Source organism: Amia ocellicauda, chromosome 2 (assembly GCF_036373705.1).
Source record: "Amia ocellicauda isolate fAmiCal2 chromosome 2, fAmiCal2.hap1, whole genome shotgun sequence".
Lineage (NCBI taxonomy): Eukaryota > Metazoa > Chordata > Actinopteri > Amiiformes > Amiidae > Amia > Amia ocellicauda.
In genome coordinates, this window is record NC_089851.1 from 12,374,435 (window position 1) to 12,391,868 (window position 17,434).

The 17,434-nt window shown below is 37.0% G+C and overlaps 1 protein-coding gene across 2 annotated transcripts in view; it reads left to right on the plus strand.

The window, feature by feature from the left end:
- The window catches only part of mtcl1 (microtubule crosslinking factor 1), a 57,710-nt gene that overhangs the window by 4,020 nt on the left and 36,256 nt on the right, over window positions 1-17,434 (plus strand). For both annotated transcript variants that reach the window (XM_066718871.1, XM_066718880.1), the window contains exons 2-3: window positions 1,000-1,224; window positions 2,564-2,722. In XM_066718871.1, the coding sequence (XP_066574968.1) occupies window positions 1,000-1,224; window positions 2,564-2,722 (384 nt within the window). The remainder of the gene's footprint in view (window positions 1-999; window positions 1,225-2,563; window positions 2,723-17,434) is intronic.

The following is a 17,434-nucleotide window of genomic DNA, read 5'->3' on the forward strand; positions in this document are numbered from 1 at the left end:
TCAATGAAAATATTAAATAAAGAACGTTCTAATCCTGTTTTCAAATTTGGTGGCAGGATTGCTAATGATTACATTCAGGTCTTTAGCCAGTGAAATGTCAGGTTGAAAGTCCTTCTTTCAACGCTGAATAATGGGTATCATTAGAAGAAACATATCCAAGCCAAACTCCATAGGCTGCCAGTTTACCCTTCACAGTTAGACTGCACTTACTCCATTTATGAATGAATGGCAGACGCACAGTAACTGTGATATAGGTCCACATGGCTTTTTAATCATTCAGATCTGTGTTTATCTGCTGTGCATTAGTGATTATGCTGCATTTATGTAAGAAAATATTTTAAATGGATCAGCCCAGGAAATGAACAACAACCTAGGAAATACAATAAATACAGCTTCTGTGTAGCATGGTCAAAAATCCTTTCTGTATAATGCTCCTGTTTCATAAATAGAAAAAAACATTGCATTAACTTTACTTCATTGATTGTTGATAAAATGCACCTTCCACAAAATGTGTCAGGAACAGGAAATACACTCTTATTTGAATAATGTTTCAACTGTACCAGAACAAAATGATCCAGGAAGGTACAGGATGTTCCAAAACTCTAAAAGTTATTTTGATACATATGTGATATGTTGCTACTCTGTATTCAATAAATGTAATCTCTCTATCTTAAAGGGACATTAGTCAGTAAGGTGGAATAAATATTTTACTTGAAGTGATCTCTTAATTTTTTCCAGAGCTGTATAATGTAGAAAGCTTTAATATAGGAGAAAGATTATAGAAGAATGCTTGGAATCAGAAGGGTCTGCTCAGAGAACATGAATGCCATATTTCTTTTCAGATATTTCCTCAAAACAGTGACAGGAGTGGACATTGCTCTAATCCTGTGAGGGAGCTATATGACACTGTGAGAAAGTGACTGTTCCTGGTCTCATTGCATGGAAAAAGCTGTCCCTTCCTGGAGGTTAATGACCAGTACTCTCTGTCTTTCCCTCTAGGATGAAGTGGACGAGTTGCGAGCCGAGATGGAGGAGATGAGGGACAGCTACCTGGAGGAGGACGTTTATCAGCTGCAGGAGCTGAGACGGGAACTGGACCGGGCCAACAAGAACTGCCGCATCCTGCAGTACCGTCTCAGGAAGGCCGAGCAGAAGAGTCTGAAGGTGGCGCAGACTGGACAAGTGGATGGGGAGCTGGTCAGGAGCTTGGAGCAGGATCTCAAGGTGGGTGCTTGGTTTTCCTATTCACAGTCTGCAGGAGATGTCGGTACCATGTCCTTCAGCTTGATGTGGGCTCCTGTCTGTAGTTTCAAATATTTTTTCTCTTTCGAAAGTCTGTAATATAGTTATATCTCTGAGTGGTGATATTCATTAAAACAAATAAAACTACATTTAGAAGATAAAGTAAATTATTTGATGTGCCCATTTTTCTAAATTGTTAATATAGGATTATTGATTCCTCTCACTGATAAAACCAAACTCTTTTAATATCAATCATTTTTCAACTTGAAATTGAATTTGGCATATGCAAGAGAAACCACCCTCAAACTATGAGACAATTACATGCTGTGCTGGATTGTATTCTGTCAATATCATTACAAAAACATTCACATTAAAAGTTTCCGTGCAATGCCCTGACAATTTGCCTCAGCCCACCACTGTGAGGGTAAATTTAAGTACATCTTGGCTCCCTCATCTCTAAAAGACACTGAAGTGCATTCAACTGCAGGGAGGTTTTTAAACAGAGAGGGTTAGACTGAGGACAGTGCACATTTTAAAATCTACTTGAACTGCATTTGAGAATTCTTCAGAGTGTAAATGCAATTGGAAAACACCATAACCAACCCAGCCCCTCGAAATGATGGCCTAAGAGTAAGCATATGGACTCTGCTCTAGGGGTTATGTTCCTCTCGATTTAGCATGCTAACAGTACTCACAGTTAACACTTTGTGAGTGAATATTTAAGAAGAAATTCCTCCGGTGTCTCAGAAAAACAGTTTTGCAGTCATGTACCGTATTTACATTGTAATTGTCAAGGTTTAGCATAGTTTCCTATCCTGTGGAATCCCATTTGTCCTTAATTAATAACATGGACATAAGTAAGACTGCTCAGGATTACTATCTATTTTTTCTAAGGTTTTCTCATTGTAGTGTAATATAATTGTAATTGGACTACATGTTTTTTGAGAATAAGGCATCTTAATTTATGTTTTAAAAGGCTATTATAGGCTGTTGTAGGATTTCCTGCATGAAGAAATCATGATGCAATTGTGATGTTATTCCCATAAAGGGGTTTATGTTTTTTTTTTTTTAAATAAAGGGCAAAGACAGGTCAGGGTTTGGGAACATGGTCAGGACGTGGCGTTTGGATGGATGTTGACTGCCATGGTTTATCAGTTTCCATGTATTGTCAAAGTAACAAGCAACTTTACATTGGATACCCAAAGTTGCTAAACCTTTAATTACACACTATATTTTCATGTATTTATCTTTTATAGACTCGATTAGAACAGTCAAACCTGCCTGACGCGTTTAACATGGGAATTGATGTTTGTGTTAACAGGTTGCCAAAGATGTCTCTGTACGTCTCCACCATGAGCTGGAGAGCGTGGAGGACAAGAGGGCGAAGGCAGAGGATGAGAATGAGCTCCTTCGCCAAAAGATCATTGAGGTGGAGATATCCAAACAGGCTCTTCACAATGAACTTGAAAGGGTGAAGGAGGTAAGGATCACATTTTGTTCAGAGGGTACATTTCACATTGTTTTGCAAATGGTTCTGTATCAGGTATGGGATCTGTGTCTTAAAGGGATGCGTGGTAATACCAAATGGAATGGCTTTTATTTTGATTTGTTGGTTTGTTTTGTTTGTTGAAGTACCTTGCAGGAACTAAATCTGTTTAAGACCTGTTTATTCAAGTACCCTTACCATGATGTTAACAAGATGAAGAGAAGCTATTCTGGGTTATTTGGGTCAGCTTAAGCTAATGAAAGAAGACAAAAATCAATGAAGGGAAAGAATGTAGAGTAATCCGTCACCGACCATGGGTTTCCCTAATGCAGTTTCGACAATTTACATAAAATATTTTAAAGACTGTTTTGGCCACCGCGGTGTACAGTTATCCGTATCCAGAGTTTTGTGAGCCCACGAGATTTTTGGCCAACTTATATTATATATTTAATTTATTTATGCTTTAAATCATGGCCTATAACCAACCACCCCCCTATCACTATCACCATCATCTTCATCGTCATCATCTGGACTTCTTTATCAATATTAAGGGTAAATTAAAATATTTGTGTTCATATGTACATGTTTCCCATGTTTTTTAGTGTACATGATGCATAGTTATGCTAACAAATTAGTGTTAATCACGACTGTGGAACCTAACCCTATTTTTCTGCATAGGCTATTAGTTTTGCCAACCGCGGGGGTTAGGTTCCTCAAAAACAAGGGATTACTGTACAAATAAAAATAGAGCTGCATTTTAACGCACTACCTTTAGTGGGAAATAACAATGTTGCGTTTACTTTTACAGAGTTTAAAATAATGCCAAAGATCAAGATTTATACTTACTTTAATTAAGATGTAAGGTATATGCTGTATAGAAGTTTCTTTGCCTATTCTTGCATTATAGAGACTGTTGACCTTTTGAAGTCGGCTGTGTACCTAAGAGCCCGTTTGATTGAGAACTGAAGTCCACAGTGGCAAGTGGCTACATAAAAAATTTAAAGTTCTGTCTGCACCTTTAGCAAATTAGGCAGGCTATGCCCAGAAGATTAATTATCTGTGTGAACTATGTTACAATGTAAATACAGAACCAAGAGATGCAGGGAGTACCATTGATTTTTCTGAGCCAAAAGAAAAAAGAGGATTGTCGGAAAAAGGCTAGATTCAGACTACTTCAGCTCTCTGGAGGTTCACCCAAGACCGGACTGGCCTTGCATTCGTAGCGCTGTTATGTGATTTCTGTCTTGATTTTTTTCAGGGCAATGGAGTGAAACCACACAGATATGTATTTTAACAACAAGATTAAAAAATAATAATAATACCAGACTATTACCAGTAATTGGTGAATTAATCAAGATTTAATCAAGCCCTTATAGGTTCAGCAATCAAGGGGATTTCATATTGCCTGATTGTTGAAGCTGCCTGGATTGTATAAACTGTTGGGTTAAGTAATTACAGCCAGGCCAGCAGTATGTCTTCATTTGTGAATGAGTGGTTTAGAAGAAGTGATAACACTGGAGACACCCGTATCTGTGGCTTTCTTTTATTCCCAGATCACTCACTTTCTCTGAGTAAACACAAATGACAGGCATACTGTATGACTGGCACCCTGAAGTATGGTAATTTAATTCCCATGTCTGTCATTGTTCATGCTCTGTTGGATGTCTCAGCTTTGCTTTAGACCAATAAAACAATCAAATGAAGACAGACCATTGGAGTCAAATTAGTGCAGTGAATGTTGTGTACTAGGATTACTGGGATTTTTCTAATTTTGTTCTGTGGAACTCGTAGGCTAAGTCTGGATAGTAGGAGAAGCAGATTTATTTATTTATTTTGAAATACCCAGGGCAATACCTTAAGGTTGAAAACGCTTTGGAGCAGCTGCAGGCTGGTGTGTGTCTGTGTGCATGTGTTTATTTCTCAGGTCATCAGTTAAAGCTGGTCCCTGGGCCAAAAAATAGAGGCCAGACAGTGTGCATAGAGACAGACAGGCAGGGCTAGTGCCCCATAGAAAGCTTGGGCTGAGTGAATAGCACAAGGCTGTGTGAGGATTAAGGGACCAGGCAACAGCTGCTGGGAGTTTTGCACCAGAACTGTTATGAAATGACTTGGCAGACCTGTGGGATTGCTGGGGAAGAGGAAGAAAAAAAGGGGTATATTTCCTGTCAGAAAGCTATATCAGAACAGCTGATAGCCTTGTATTACTAGTGTTGAAAGGCATTAAATGGAGACCTTCAATATTGAACTGAAAGCTAGATATGGTTGATACTTGTTATTTTCCTACATGCATAATTTTCTCTCTATATATTTTTTTTAAGATTTCATTAAAACTTAAGCAATAGCCCATAAGTAGAAATTACTGTCAGACATTCAAGATGGTTCTCTCAAGTGCAATTCAGTGTCTGAATTTAAGTACAGAAAATGTAATTAGATGTCAGACTCCTGAAAGGGATAACAATCATTCTGCATCCAGATCCATATTAATTATTCTGCTTTGTCTTTTTAGTCTGTGTTTTACTAATACATTTGGACTTCTTCCATATCTAGACTATATCCATGGCTAACTAATAAAACATATATCCTGCTTCTTATGAATGTCTTGAAGCTGATGAACGTTAAATAATCTAATTAAACTTTCCTTTCCTACATGAACAGATCTGACAGGTATTCAGCTTGTTTTGTATTTATTTTCTTTTAAAAGGCTCAGTTAAAGAATCAGGCTGATATTTAGTTTGCTGTAATTCTATACGTGTATATCAACAGTGTCGGCTTTAGGTGAATATAAAACATTCTTAACTTATTTCACACAGCAGCAGTGTTCACCTTCAAAAGAGAACTTGTGTTCTAAGTTCAGCTTCCAGACCCTCATTAGTTTCAGGAAAATGTTCACAGGCAGTTGAAGTGCTTTTGGGAAAACCTTTTCAAACAACTAAAATGTTCTGCTGACATCCAAGACCTATTCTGAGTTTGAGGCAGATGTGGAGTACTACTTGTTTTGTTACTGTTTTTCTAACAATCATTCTTGTATTTTGACATTGCCTATGTTCACAGTTTGTTATTTTTTAATATATGACCATCTGTTTCCCCTTTCACAGTCCAGTGAATATAGAAAGAAATATCATAAGTTTGTTGCTTCATGTAACTAAACATGAAAATAAACTGAATGCTTGGAATCACAGATGTGAATCTCTAGGACCAATTAAAATATTTTAAATGTATTTTGAATCTTAATACTCTATAGTAAGGTGTTTCATCCTTGTTGCTTTTGATCTGCTTGAGTCCTTTCTGTCACAAGTTTGTCCTTTAGTGTGTAATGTATGCTCAACATTGCACAATATTATACATGACAAAAATACAATTGCTCTTTATTTTAAAACAATTAAAACTTTGGGAGAAGAAATAGCTATATCGGATATGTTGCTCAAAAGAAAGTCATTCTCTTGGATCCTAGATTCCTTTTTTATATCCAGTGAAAGATAGTTCACAATTTATGAGCAAGGCCTATATACATTTAATTGACAATCCTTTGATTGATGAACCACATAGAAGACTGCAGAGTTCTAAGCACCTGCAATAATTTAGAAATTATATCTCAATCACTTATACACCTCAAGAAGGGAATTCATAGAAAGGAGATCATTTTAACTGAGTACCGCATCAGTGCTTTCAAACTACCGGTTTTATTATGCAATGTTTTCATTTTTATTTGAATATTAAAATGAAACAATGTGTCAATTTTTGTAATAGGTTGTTAACTTCCACAAATCCAAGACTGCAGATTGTGGAAGTGGAAAATGTATTTAATGGATTGTAACTCACAAACGTAATATATTATACATTCACTAACTGGCATCCTGCTTAGATCACCAATCCAATCTGTTTCATTTTCTTTATGTTCCTGAGATGTTTGTTGTTCCTGTGGAGACAGTAACCTGCTTCCTGTCTGGGAGAGGTCCTCTGGGTTTGACTGCAGTCAGCAAGACTGGAAATATAGAAGTTGTATCTGTGTGGGCAGTGGGAACGGGTTTTGTATCTTCAGTGCCAGGTCATTATTGCTTTCTGACTTACAAATAAGTTGAAAGAACAGAAAGCAGCTTTCAGCTCTTTTGGCTTAGAGGAGCCTGATGACGGAATTTCATTGACCTAGTTAGTATCCTCCCTGTAGACGCACTGAAGATGCATGGAGAGGACAGCGTGGTGCAGCCCTGCACTGGCGCAGTGGCAGGCAGCAACCGTCTCCTGCTGTCTAGGAACGCACCCTACCTTCCTTACTGTGTAGCGTGTTAATACAGAACAAACAGAAGGACCTATATGGTAATCATTATTACTTTTATTTTTTATTTTTTATTTTTAGCAAAGCCTGTATTTGTATCAGGAAGATCTTCCATGGGCCTAGTGGATTCGAATTAGGAATATAACCTTTAACTACCAAAATGAATTGAAGCAATTCAAAATGCCACCTGGCAGCTGAAATGTATTTTTAAATACAAAAGCAGTGTATCTACACAAAATGAATACATTTGATTTATAATCAGTTTTTGTTGCTTGTCTGTTCCAATGCAGTTCTACGTGAGAAGATTAGGATGGACCACATTCGTTTTGGTTTTAAAAAGAAATGAAGGTGATTGAATGCAAACGGGTTAAATTAGAAGCATCCTTCTTTGCAGTGCAGAGAGAGGTGACAGTATGAAGGTTTGGGATCAATTCAAAACCAGACAAGAACAATGAATGACCTTCTCTCATCTCTCATCTCATCTTGTGCTCTGATGTCCCAAGAGCTGAAAGTCATTGGTATAGAAGTGTTGATTAAATGTTGGAAAAGTCAGTCACATTTAGGCATATTTAAGAGCTAAATGAATATGGTCAGAATATGGTCTATGTCTGCTTTTCTTCATAAATTCACTACATCTATTCCACTTTAAACTCACTGAGGTTATGTCCCTTTAGAAATAATGACTTGTCTTGATCCCAAAATCAATCCTTGACATCTGCTTTATTCACATTTTCATTGGCTGGTTGTTAAACTAAGAATGGTTTAAGTAATTGCCAATTACCCTCTAAATAGGTTTTACTCATGTGGGGATTGCCCCTGGTTATTGTCCAAATTTGTGGTCAGCTTCATGGGAACATTAGCTATGTTTGTGATTAATTTAACTGACCTTAAATTTTAGCCTAATATTTTAAGATGCTTAAAAAACAAGTGTGACAAACATTTTCAAAATATACACTTTTAATCCAAGGTAAAAAACATAAAATTAAAAAAAACATAATTTTAAGTTTTTTAATGGATAAGTCGCTTGTATAGGGGTTTAAGCTGATTTCAAAGAATAGCGTAAACAAAATCTAAGCATTAATTATTATATTTATGTAATGCATGGTTGAATAAAACTAAGACAACCATCTTAGTGTGTAGTAGTATTTGTTTACTACAAAAGGACTATGACACACAGACTGTTATAGAAACTGAAAGAAAGATGTGCACAGACCAGAACACTCTTCTCAGGCGGCTACAGGGAATTAATCTAAAAAAGAAAAACTCTTTGAAGCAGTAGACTTTGGAGATATGAATATGATGACACATTTAAAGACTATTGTGCCTTCTGTTCTCAGCATTCTATGAAATTACACAGACAACGGCTTGACATGTTTCAGGCATTCGGACTTGGAATTTCTTGTAGCGAAAAGAGGAAGCTAATGAATTTAAAGGGAAATATCCTTATGATTGTGAAACATTTAAACTTGTGAAAAATAAACTTTAAACCCACGGATGAAAATGCTCTATAGGAATTTTCGAACTGCACTGGCAGATGGGGGTTGAAGCATGAGAGAAAGCTGATCAAGTCTAATCCATTATACCTCTATCAGCTGCTTCATCTGTTACTTCATTTTGTCAGAAGAGATTATGCTGCGATTCAAAGTGTAATGACTCAGAAGTCCCAGAGAAGAGTGGAAGGGAGTCCCGTCAGACATGCACACGCACATGCACCAAAGCTGAGGACCGAAACACTCTGCATGATTAAATAATGGAAGCAATAACAGCAGAAAGGCCGGGAGATTATGATTGGAAGATACAGTGAGGGAAAAAAAGTATTTGATCCCCTGCTGATTTTGTACGTTTGCCCACTGACAAAGAAATGATCAGTCTATAATTTTAATGGTAGGTGTATTTTAACAGTGAGAGACAGAATAACAACAAACAAATCCAGAAAAACGCATTTCAAAAAAGTTATAAATTGATTTGCATGTTAATGAGTGAAATAAGTATTTGACCCCTTTGACTTAGTACTTGGTGGCAAAACCCTTGTTGGCAATCACAGAGGTCAGACGTTTCTTGTAGTTGGCCACCAGGTTTGCACACATCTCAGGAGGGATTTTGTCCCACTCCTCTTTGCAGATCCTCTCCAAGTCATTAAGGTTTCGAGGCTGACGTTTGGCAACTCGAACCTTCAGCCCCCTCCACAGATTTTCTATGGGATTAAGGTCTGGAGACTGGCTAGGCCACTCCAGGACCTTAATGTGCTTCTTCTTGAGCCACTCCTTTGTTGCCTTGGCTGTGTGTTTTGGGTCATTGTCATGCTGGAATACCCATCCACGACCCATTTTCAATTCCCTGGCTGAGGGAAGGAGGTTCTCACCCAAGATTTGACGGTACATGGCCCTGTCCATCGTCCCTTTGATGCGGTGCAGTTGTCCTGTCCCCTTAGCAGATAAACGCCCCCAAAGCCTCCATGTTTGACGGTGGGGATGGTGTTCTCGGGGTCATTCCTCCTCCTCCAAACACGTCGAGTTGAGTTGATGCCAAAGAGCTTGATTTTGGTCTCATCTGACCACAACACTTTCACCCAGTTCTCCTCTGAATCATTCAGATGTTCATTGGCAAACTTCAGACGGGCCTGTACATGTGCTTTCTTGAGCAGGGGGACCTTGCGGGGGCGCTGCAGGATTTCAGTCCTTCATGGCGTAGTGTGTTACCAATTGTTTTCTTGGTGACTATGGTCCCAGCTGCCTTGAGATCATTAACAAGATCCTCCCGTGTAGTTCTGGGCTGATTCCTCACCGTTCTCATGATCATTGAAACTCCACGAGGTGAGAACTTGCATGGAGCCCCAGACCGAGGGAGAGTGACAGTTATTTTGTGTTTCTTCCATTTGTGAATAATCGCACCAACTGTTGTCACCTTCTCACCAAGCTGCTTGGTGATGGTCTTGTTGCCCATTCCAGCCTTGTGTAGGTCTACAATCTTGTCCCTGACATCCTTGGACAGCTCTTTGGTCTTGGCCATGGTGGAGAGTTTGGAATCTGATTGATTGATTGCTTCTGTGGACAGGTGTCTTTTATACAGGTAACGAGCTGAGATCCCTTTAAGAGAGTGCTCCTAATCTCAGCTCGTTACCTGTATAAAAGACACCTGGGAGCCATAAATCTTGCTGATTGATAGGGGATCAAATACTTATTTCCCTCATTAACATGCAAATCAATTTATAACTTTTTTGAAATGCGTTTTTCTGGATTTTTTTGTTGTTATTCTGTCTCTCACTGTTAAAATACACCTACCATTAAAATTATAGACTGATCATTTCTTTGTCAGTGGGCAAACGTACAAAATCAGCAGGGGATCAAATACTTTTTTCCCTCACTGTAAGTGTTCAACAAAGGGTTGAACTTTTATAATGTAAATCCTTAGGGATGTTTCAGATGTGGCTTAAAAGGAATCGAAAGACTTCAGTTTCAGAAACGCAGCTACCAACAAAATGTATTTCAAGTCTCCAAAGGGTGGTCAAAAAAGGTGTGTGGAATAAATTGGCGGGTTAGTGATTATAAAAATCCTGCTGCTTTTATGGATAGGGTGGCAAATGACACCATATGAGGTGATTTGAATAAGGATTCACAGGTGAATGTGAAAGCTCTTACTATGTTATTATTATAAGTAACTTTGCTTACTGAGGAGATTAAACTGTCATCTTAGCCTAGGGCTATACAGTTTATTGCAAGGCAACTCAGTGCCTGGTGTAAAGCAAGTACAACTACAATAAGCTACCTAGAAAATGAACTGGCTTTTCTTTTGGAAATGTTTCAGAAATCTGTCCATTGGCAGGTCTGGCCTCCTGTTAAATAATTTTGAAAACATATTTTATGTAATTTGGAACTTGCAAATGGGTTAACATCTGTATACTGGAATAATGGCTTAAACTATGTTTACAGGTTATCCCAATGTATACTGGTACTGCGGTAACTTCACTCCTCGGTCTTTCATCTCAAAATTGAGTGGTTGTTTTGTTATAATAACATGGTCTCAATGGGGCATACATTTACAATACTTGAAGCACTATATTTATTTTGGTTGTGGACAACTTATTATTCACCAAATGTGAATCAACCTTTTGTTAGGAGGCTGTGTGTTGGTATATTCCAAGTAATTGTTCATAAAGTAAACATTTCACAGTATTTTCTTTCTTCTTCATTGACTTTTGCCAGTTCTGAGGTCCTTTCTCTGCTGGACCATTCCAGTCTCTTCTCACTCGTTAGTGCTTAAAAAAAACAGCCTGCAAAGTACTGAACCATGACTAGTTATGATAATGGGGTACATCATTTCCACCTTTGAGATATCTGTGAGACTGTGTGTGGTGACACAGCAGTAAATTCTTTCATAACCAAGATCGGCTTTGTTTTCACGTGTTTCAATGTGTGCCCACTGACGAGTACAACCCCCTTCTTTACATGTGCCAAGACATCAAACATGCATTGATTCGGGGCCTACGATTGGTCAGTAGCAGATCTAATCCCGGTGACTGGACTGGTAATTAGAATGCTGTGTTCATTCCATTCCCTTTTCCAAAAATAAAGGGAGAAAGAAACAGCTTCAGTACTTCAAAAATGTGATGTTTTGTAAATGAGTTAAGAGTGCTTCTGAATTGCTCTGTTTGAATTTCCTTGCATTAGATAACTGATGTGGCTGTTGAGAGGCGTAAAATGTTGCACAGATCTTAGAAGGAATTCAGTGGCATGGAGAGAAAGATTAATGTACGGCATTGTGTTTTTATTTTTATTTTTTATCTCCTCTCCAGTATGCAGGCAAAACACAAATTGGTGTCTAAGTGAATCTCCGTAGCCCCACACAGAGCTTTTCTACTAACTTTCTACTGATTACTTTGGTTATACAGCAGTCAATGCTTGGCAGTTACACACAATGTACAGACTCAAACAAGAATTGCACACGGGTTGCCAAGGTGAAAATTAGTTTTTTCTTTCATGGTGCTTTTGCTTATTGTGCCATTTATGGCTCAGATTTGAATGTTCTTTATACTTTTATCTGTGAATCTTACTAATTGATCAGTAGAAACATGAAGGGTATCTTTTGTGCTGATTTTTATACACAGCCAGTGTCCTACCCTTGATATTTCTATATATTTATTGGACTTTAAGAAAACAAATGCCATTGTAGCAGCCACAAGGTTATGTTCAAAACAGTGTTTAGAGACACAAATTACTGTTATATTTAGTTCAGATTAATAATCCTTCATTTTTAGTTTGTGTGAATACTTGTGCTGGAGTTTCATTTCTGCAATATATGTATTAAGTGGAAATATTTATTTTAGTTTATACTGAATAATACAAATGCTGGATGTGTCTTTTGAAATCCAACCCCTATATTTAACTAAAAAAGTTGTGAAGGAAGATCTACAATTACATTTGGGTTAAATAATATAAATAACAGTTCTATAGGTACACATGTAGTATTAGACCAACTAAAGTTGTATGCTGTACATGTAGTCATGAATGTTGAACTGTGGATGGTGAAGTGTTTTGGTATGCCTACATTTAAATGTGTTGAGGTTGCATCCAGAATAGCTGGCTGATGTGAGGTTAATAATATCCTGGGGACTCCTGTCCTACAGTAGTTACTATTCCAACAATATCTATCAGATTGCTGCAGTTTGTCTCTTTGCCAGGCTGTGACAGTACTTATTAGTTGCCTTAGGGTTAGAGTACTATGTATAAATTCCAAAAGGGGTCTGTTGTATGGCAAAATGCATTTGACAGCAACATATTGCAAAAGTCCTTTCTGTGGAAGGAATTGCTTACAGATTATTAAAAGAGCATGTTAAAGGAAACATCTCCCAAAGTAAACAGAGTAATTAGGCAGTGCTGTTTACTATGATTATTAGTGCTAACAATAAAATGGACATAATATAAATGTGATATGGCTTTTTTCATTCAGATCACATCACAAAGGTTTCTTCAGGAAATAATATATTGTCATATGACAGTAATATCTCTTAAATTATTAATTCTTACTTAATCAAATTTAGGAGGGGACAAGACAATACCAAGTTATAAAATATATTGAGTGACAATGTGGGTCTTTACCTTCCACAATGGGTTTAAGTGATGGGAATTAAAGGTAAATGAAAGTATTGTGTGTATTTTTACAAATAATAAAGAAAGCAGTGTGAAATTTGCTTCCAGGAGATTCACAAAAGGTTGCCACTTTCAACCTGCTGTAATCCATTCCCATTTCTATAATAAATCCTCCACACTGCATTCCTCTCCTTCTTAAAGCAGGTCTATAGCTAGGTAATGGGATGGAAATGATTTGTGAATGGACTGTGGAGAAGCTGTAGCTGTCTGCAGCTTAAGATGTACTGCATTTGCAGGGTTTTTCGAACGCACACCAATAATAAATCACACCGCTGCTGTTTCTTTTACACATTTTCTACTTTATTAAGAGTATCTTATAAATTATTTAAAAAAATACCTTTTACAATCAAGTGGGATATAGGCCTGCATATTGTAAATATCAGATAAATCGAAATCAAATATTCCCATATCTGTGTGCCAAAGATGCATGCATATATTTTACATTTTGTCTAAATGTCTTGGGGAAAATTCATGTTTTATTTACCATTATTGAATAGAAGGTGACATACAGTGAGGAAAAAATTATTTGATCCCCTGCTGATTTTGTACGTTTGCCCACTGACAAATGATCAGTCTATAATTTTAATGGTAGGTGTATTTTAACAGTGAGAGACAGAATAACAACAAAAAAATCCAGAAAAACGCATTTCAAAAAAGTTATAAATTGATTTGCATGTTAATGAGGGAAATAAGTATTTGATCCCCTATCAATCAGCAAGATTTCTGGCTCCCAGGTGCCTTTTATACAGGTAACGAGCTGAGATTAGAGTGCTCCTCTCTACTCTTATACTCTGGTGCACTTCCTGGGAGCATCAGGTCAGTGTAGGCCTTGAGTCCCTCTTACAGGGAGGCCACATTTTCATTGAGTATTTCCATTGAGTATATTTATTGGAAGGAGGCCAAATATTGAGTGGAGATAAATAGCAAATTGCTTCCTATTGTATCCCGGAGGGCATCGCTGAGGAGAGGTGCCAGTGTGATTAGGTAGCTTTAATTTTCAAAAAAGCTGCAGAAACATCTAACATGACTTATTTGTATTATTATTAATATTGTTGTTGTTGTTGTTGTTATCAGTAGTAGTGATAATGATGTATCAAAAGTATAATCAAACAGTACAACGTTAATCTCTCATGACACATCCTCTTTTTAATACAAATGTTTTATTCTCCTACGGCCTTCTTCATTTTATATAACTTGTAGCTTTTTAACATTACAATATTAAGAGTACATGGATCTGTGGTAATAAATGAGAGGAGGGATTGTTGGTTGTACAGGAACAGATTTGTTAAGGTATTTTGCATTAGAATGCATTTCTCACCTATTTCTGTAAATCTTTAGCTCACCTTTAATAGCATAATCTTTCCAGCAAGCAGCTGAAGTTACTTTGAGGTTGGAAAAACCTCAATTTGAAAGTTGTTTGTGTAAGTCTTTCTGGGGACAAAATGCAAATACATATCATTCCAAAACTCTCAATAAATCTGCCTCCAATATTCATTGTGCTTATGCCAAATAGTTGCGCTGTATTTTTTTAATTTTTTTCTGCTCAAATACTATGATTAGATGTTTTTTTACATTGTGTGCAGTAAGCCTAATTGAAATTCATTGTTGTTTTGAAATGCTTCCCAGTAGCCTCTTGCGTAATATAATACCAAAAGTACAAAGTAGGCAGTTGCACTTCTATATTATGTAAGCTGGTTTTGCATGTTTTGCAAGTTAATGCAGGCAATATTAAGGACAATACTCTAGCAGCCAGTTGTTTTGGGGACTGCATAGTACGCCTGTATCTAAATTAGTATGTCTTCTCAGAAAACTACTTTGGGGATGCAGAAATCTAATTAAGTGCTGGACTTAAGCCAGAATAACACTTGATACTATCGTGATTTGTGGAGAAGGGTATTGTTTTTAATTTCCACCAGGAAAATAAGAAATATTATCTTCATTTACAGCCACTGCTGTTGTTCTAGATAAATATTCTAATTTCTCAAAAACTCATAGTGTTCTGTGAGTATTCCCTTCATTCTCCTCTGTATGGTAAATGCCTTGGTCAGTTTAGGTAGACTACTGTATAGTTAAAAGGAATTTATATGAGTCATTTAAAGTGCTCATTTATCCTGAGGATTCTGAAAGGTGATTTGATTAATTCCCAGCAGTGGCAATTCACAAATGTGACTTTTTCAATTTCACTGTAGTGTCTGATTTCAAAGAATAGGAATTGTACACACTGTGCATAATTCCATTTAAACTTAATGCCGTTATGACAGTTATGATACAGATGTATGTGTATCACACGTCTTGCCCAGCTCTTTCTCTGAGATGCATGTTGGTTAACATCCTTACCTTCACAATTCACTGGAAGTGATGTAGCATACACCAGCCAAAAGGAGTATTCTCTTACATATTATTATTGACACACATTCTTCACTTTTCAAATTCGACGTAGGATCAGGTCTAAACGGATAGAGGGATTACACTGGGCTGAGATAAAGAATTAGATTATTTGTTTAAATAGAGCACAACCTTTTTTAACTAACCAAAGCTTATTCCCTATTATCCCTTATCCCCGTCTCTCCTTGCTTAAATACAAATTATCCTCAGAGTCCAAACATCATAAATTTAGTTGGTTACATCTATAAAACAAATCTTTGAAAAATACGATATGGGAAATCACAACATCAGCTTTTCACAATGTGTTTCAAACGTAAACAAATTCCTTAAAAGTAGAACAACACAACCATGATTCTGCTTCAAGCTCTGAAGAACTATAGGCCCATTAGTCTACTTCTCAACTTATACAAAAGATACTAACACATCTCCTTCAAGACTCCCTGGACTTCTCCCAACCAAGAGAACAAGCAGGATTCAGAATTCGATATAACATGATGGATCACATACAAGTTGTACTGGAAGTATTGGAAAGATGCAGAGAATATGAGCTTGCTCTGGGCTTTGATGACTACAAGAAAGCATTTGATTCAATATACAAATTCGGTCATCCCCCATGTTGTCCCATATTGCACATTGAAAGTGTCCAGTAGGTTGTAAATCAAAGGGAAAAAGCCTATTTAAATGCATCAACATTTTAGGTTGTAACACAACAATGTGTGAAAACGTTCAAGGGGGTGAATACTTCCTATAGGAACTCTCTATGATTTTGGAAAGGAGAAAACAACTCAGTGACATATACAAGGTAAACACTAATGCAAAGAGCATTCCTTTCTTTGAAAAATAATTAGGCATTTTTAACAAGTTAAAGGCATCTTTGAAGTTCTTTTTTCTGGCAACTGTTGAAAGAATGACTAATTCTGTGGAGTAAGTAGTGTTTTCAATGTGTTTTCCTGGTGTTTGTAAAAATCTAAAGCTGCTTTGAACTATTGGATTACCTAAAACCTTCCTTAGAGATCTCTGCAAATGTAGATGGTCTTTATTTATTAAATTTTTCATAACATAAAGCAGACAGATCTTCAAGTCTTCTCACTGAGTGATGTTTAAATCTAAACAATGAATCCATTTTCTTGATAAGTTATTAATAAATGTAGTATGGCCCTAAAATATGCAGTCAATGTCAGCCTGCATACTATTTAGATCTATCACATGTGTTTTGTTTTTTTTACTTCTCATAGAGCTTGGCACATTTCCAAGTCTGAGCATCGCAACGTATTTGCAGAATCTACAAAAGTTAGCTAAATAATGTATCTGTTGTTTTGTTTTTAAGATGATCAATTATTGCCAATTAAGTGTTGTCAGTTTTGTATGATGGTTGTCACTTGCTTCAAACGAGTTGCATCTCAAGTACTGACAGAAAACTCAGCAAGGGTTTACGCTATCCCAGGCTTTTAAAACAGTTTGCACACAAACTAAAATAGGGTGCAGTTATTCTCTAAATGTTCAACAATAAAGAAGAGATATCGACTATTTCAGGATAACAAGTGTCATTGTTGCGTAGTCTCAATCATTTGAAACATGCACTCGGCTCAACTGGTCTTATCTTATGAAAGTTGTAAATGAACCTGAGATAACTACGTTTCCTACTGAACATATTTCTTTCAAATGAGTCTCTGTGAGGCACCGTGAAAGCCATGTGGCATTCTAGATAAATTTCTGTTTCTGATATAATCATTCTTCTCTGTCTGATTCAATAAAAGGAACATTGTAATTGGGCTTCGGAGGCAGCCCTGTGGCACTGGGGCATGTTTTAAAGCTCTCCTTGTGGACTTGCTCTTTCATTGCTGTGATGGCAAGGCATGGAAAAAAAAATATATATTTCCCTGCAAAGCAAACTAAACATGA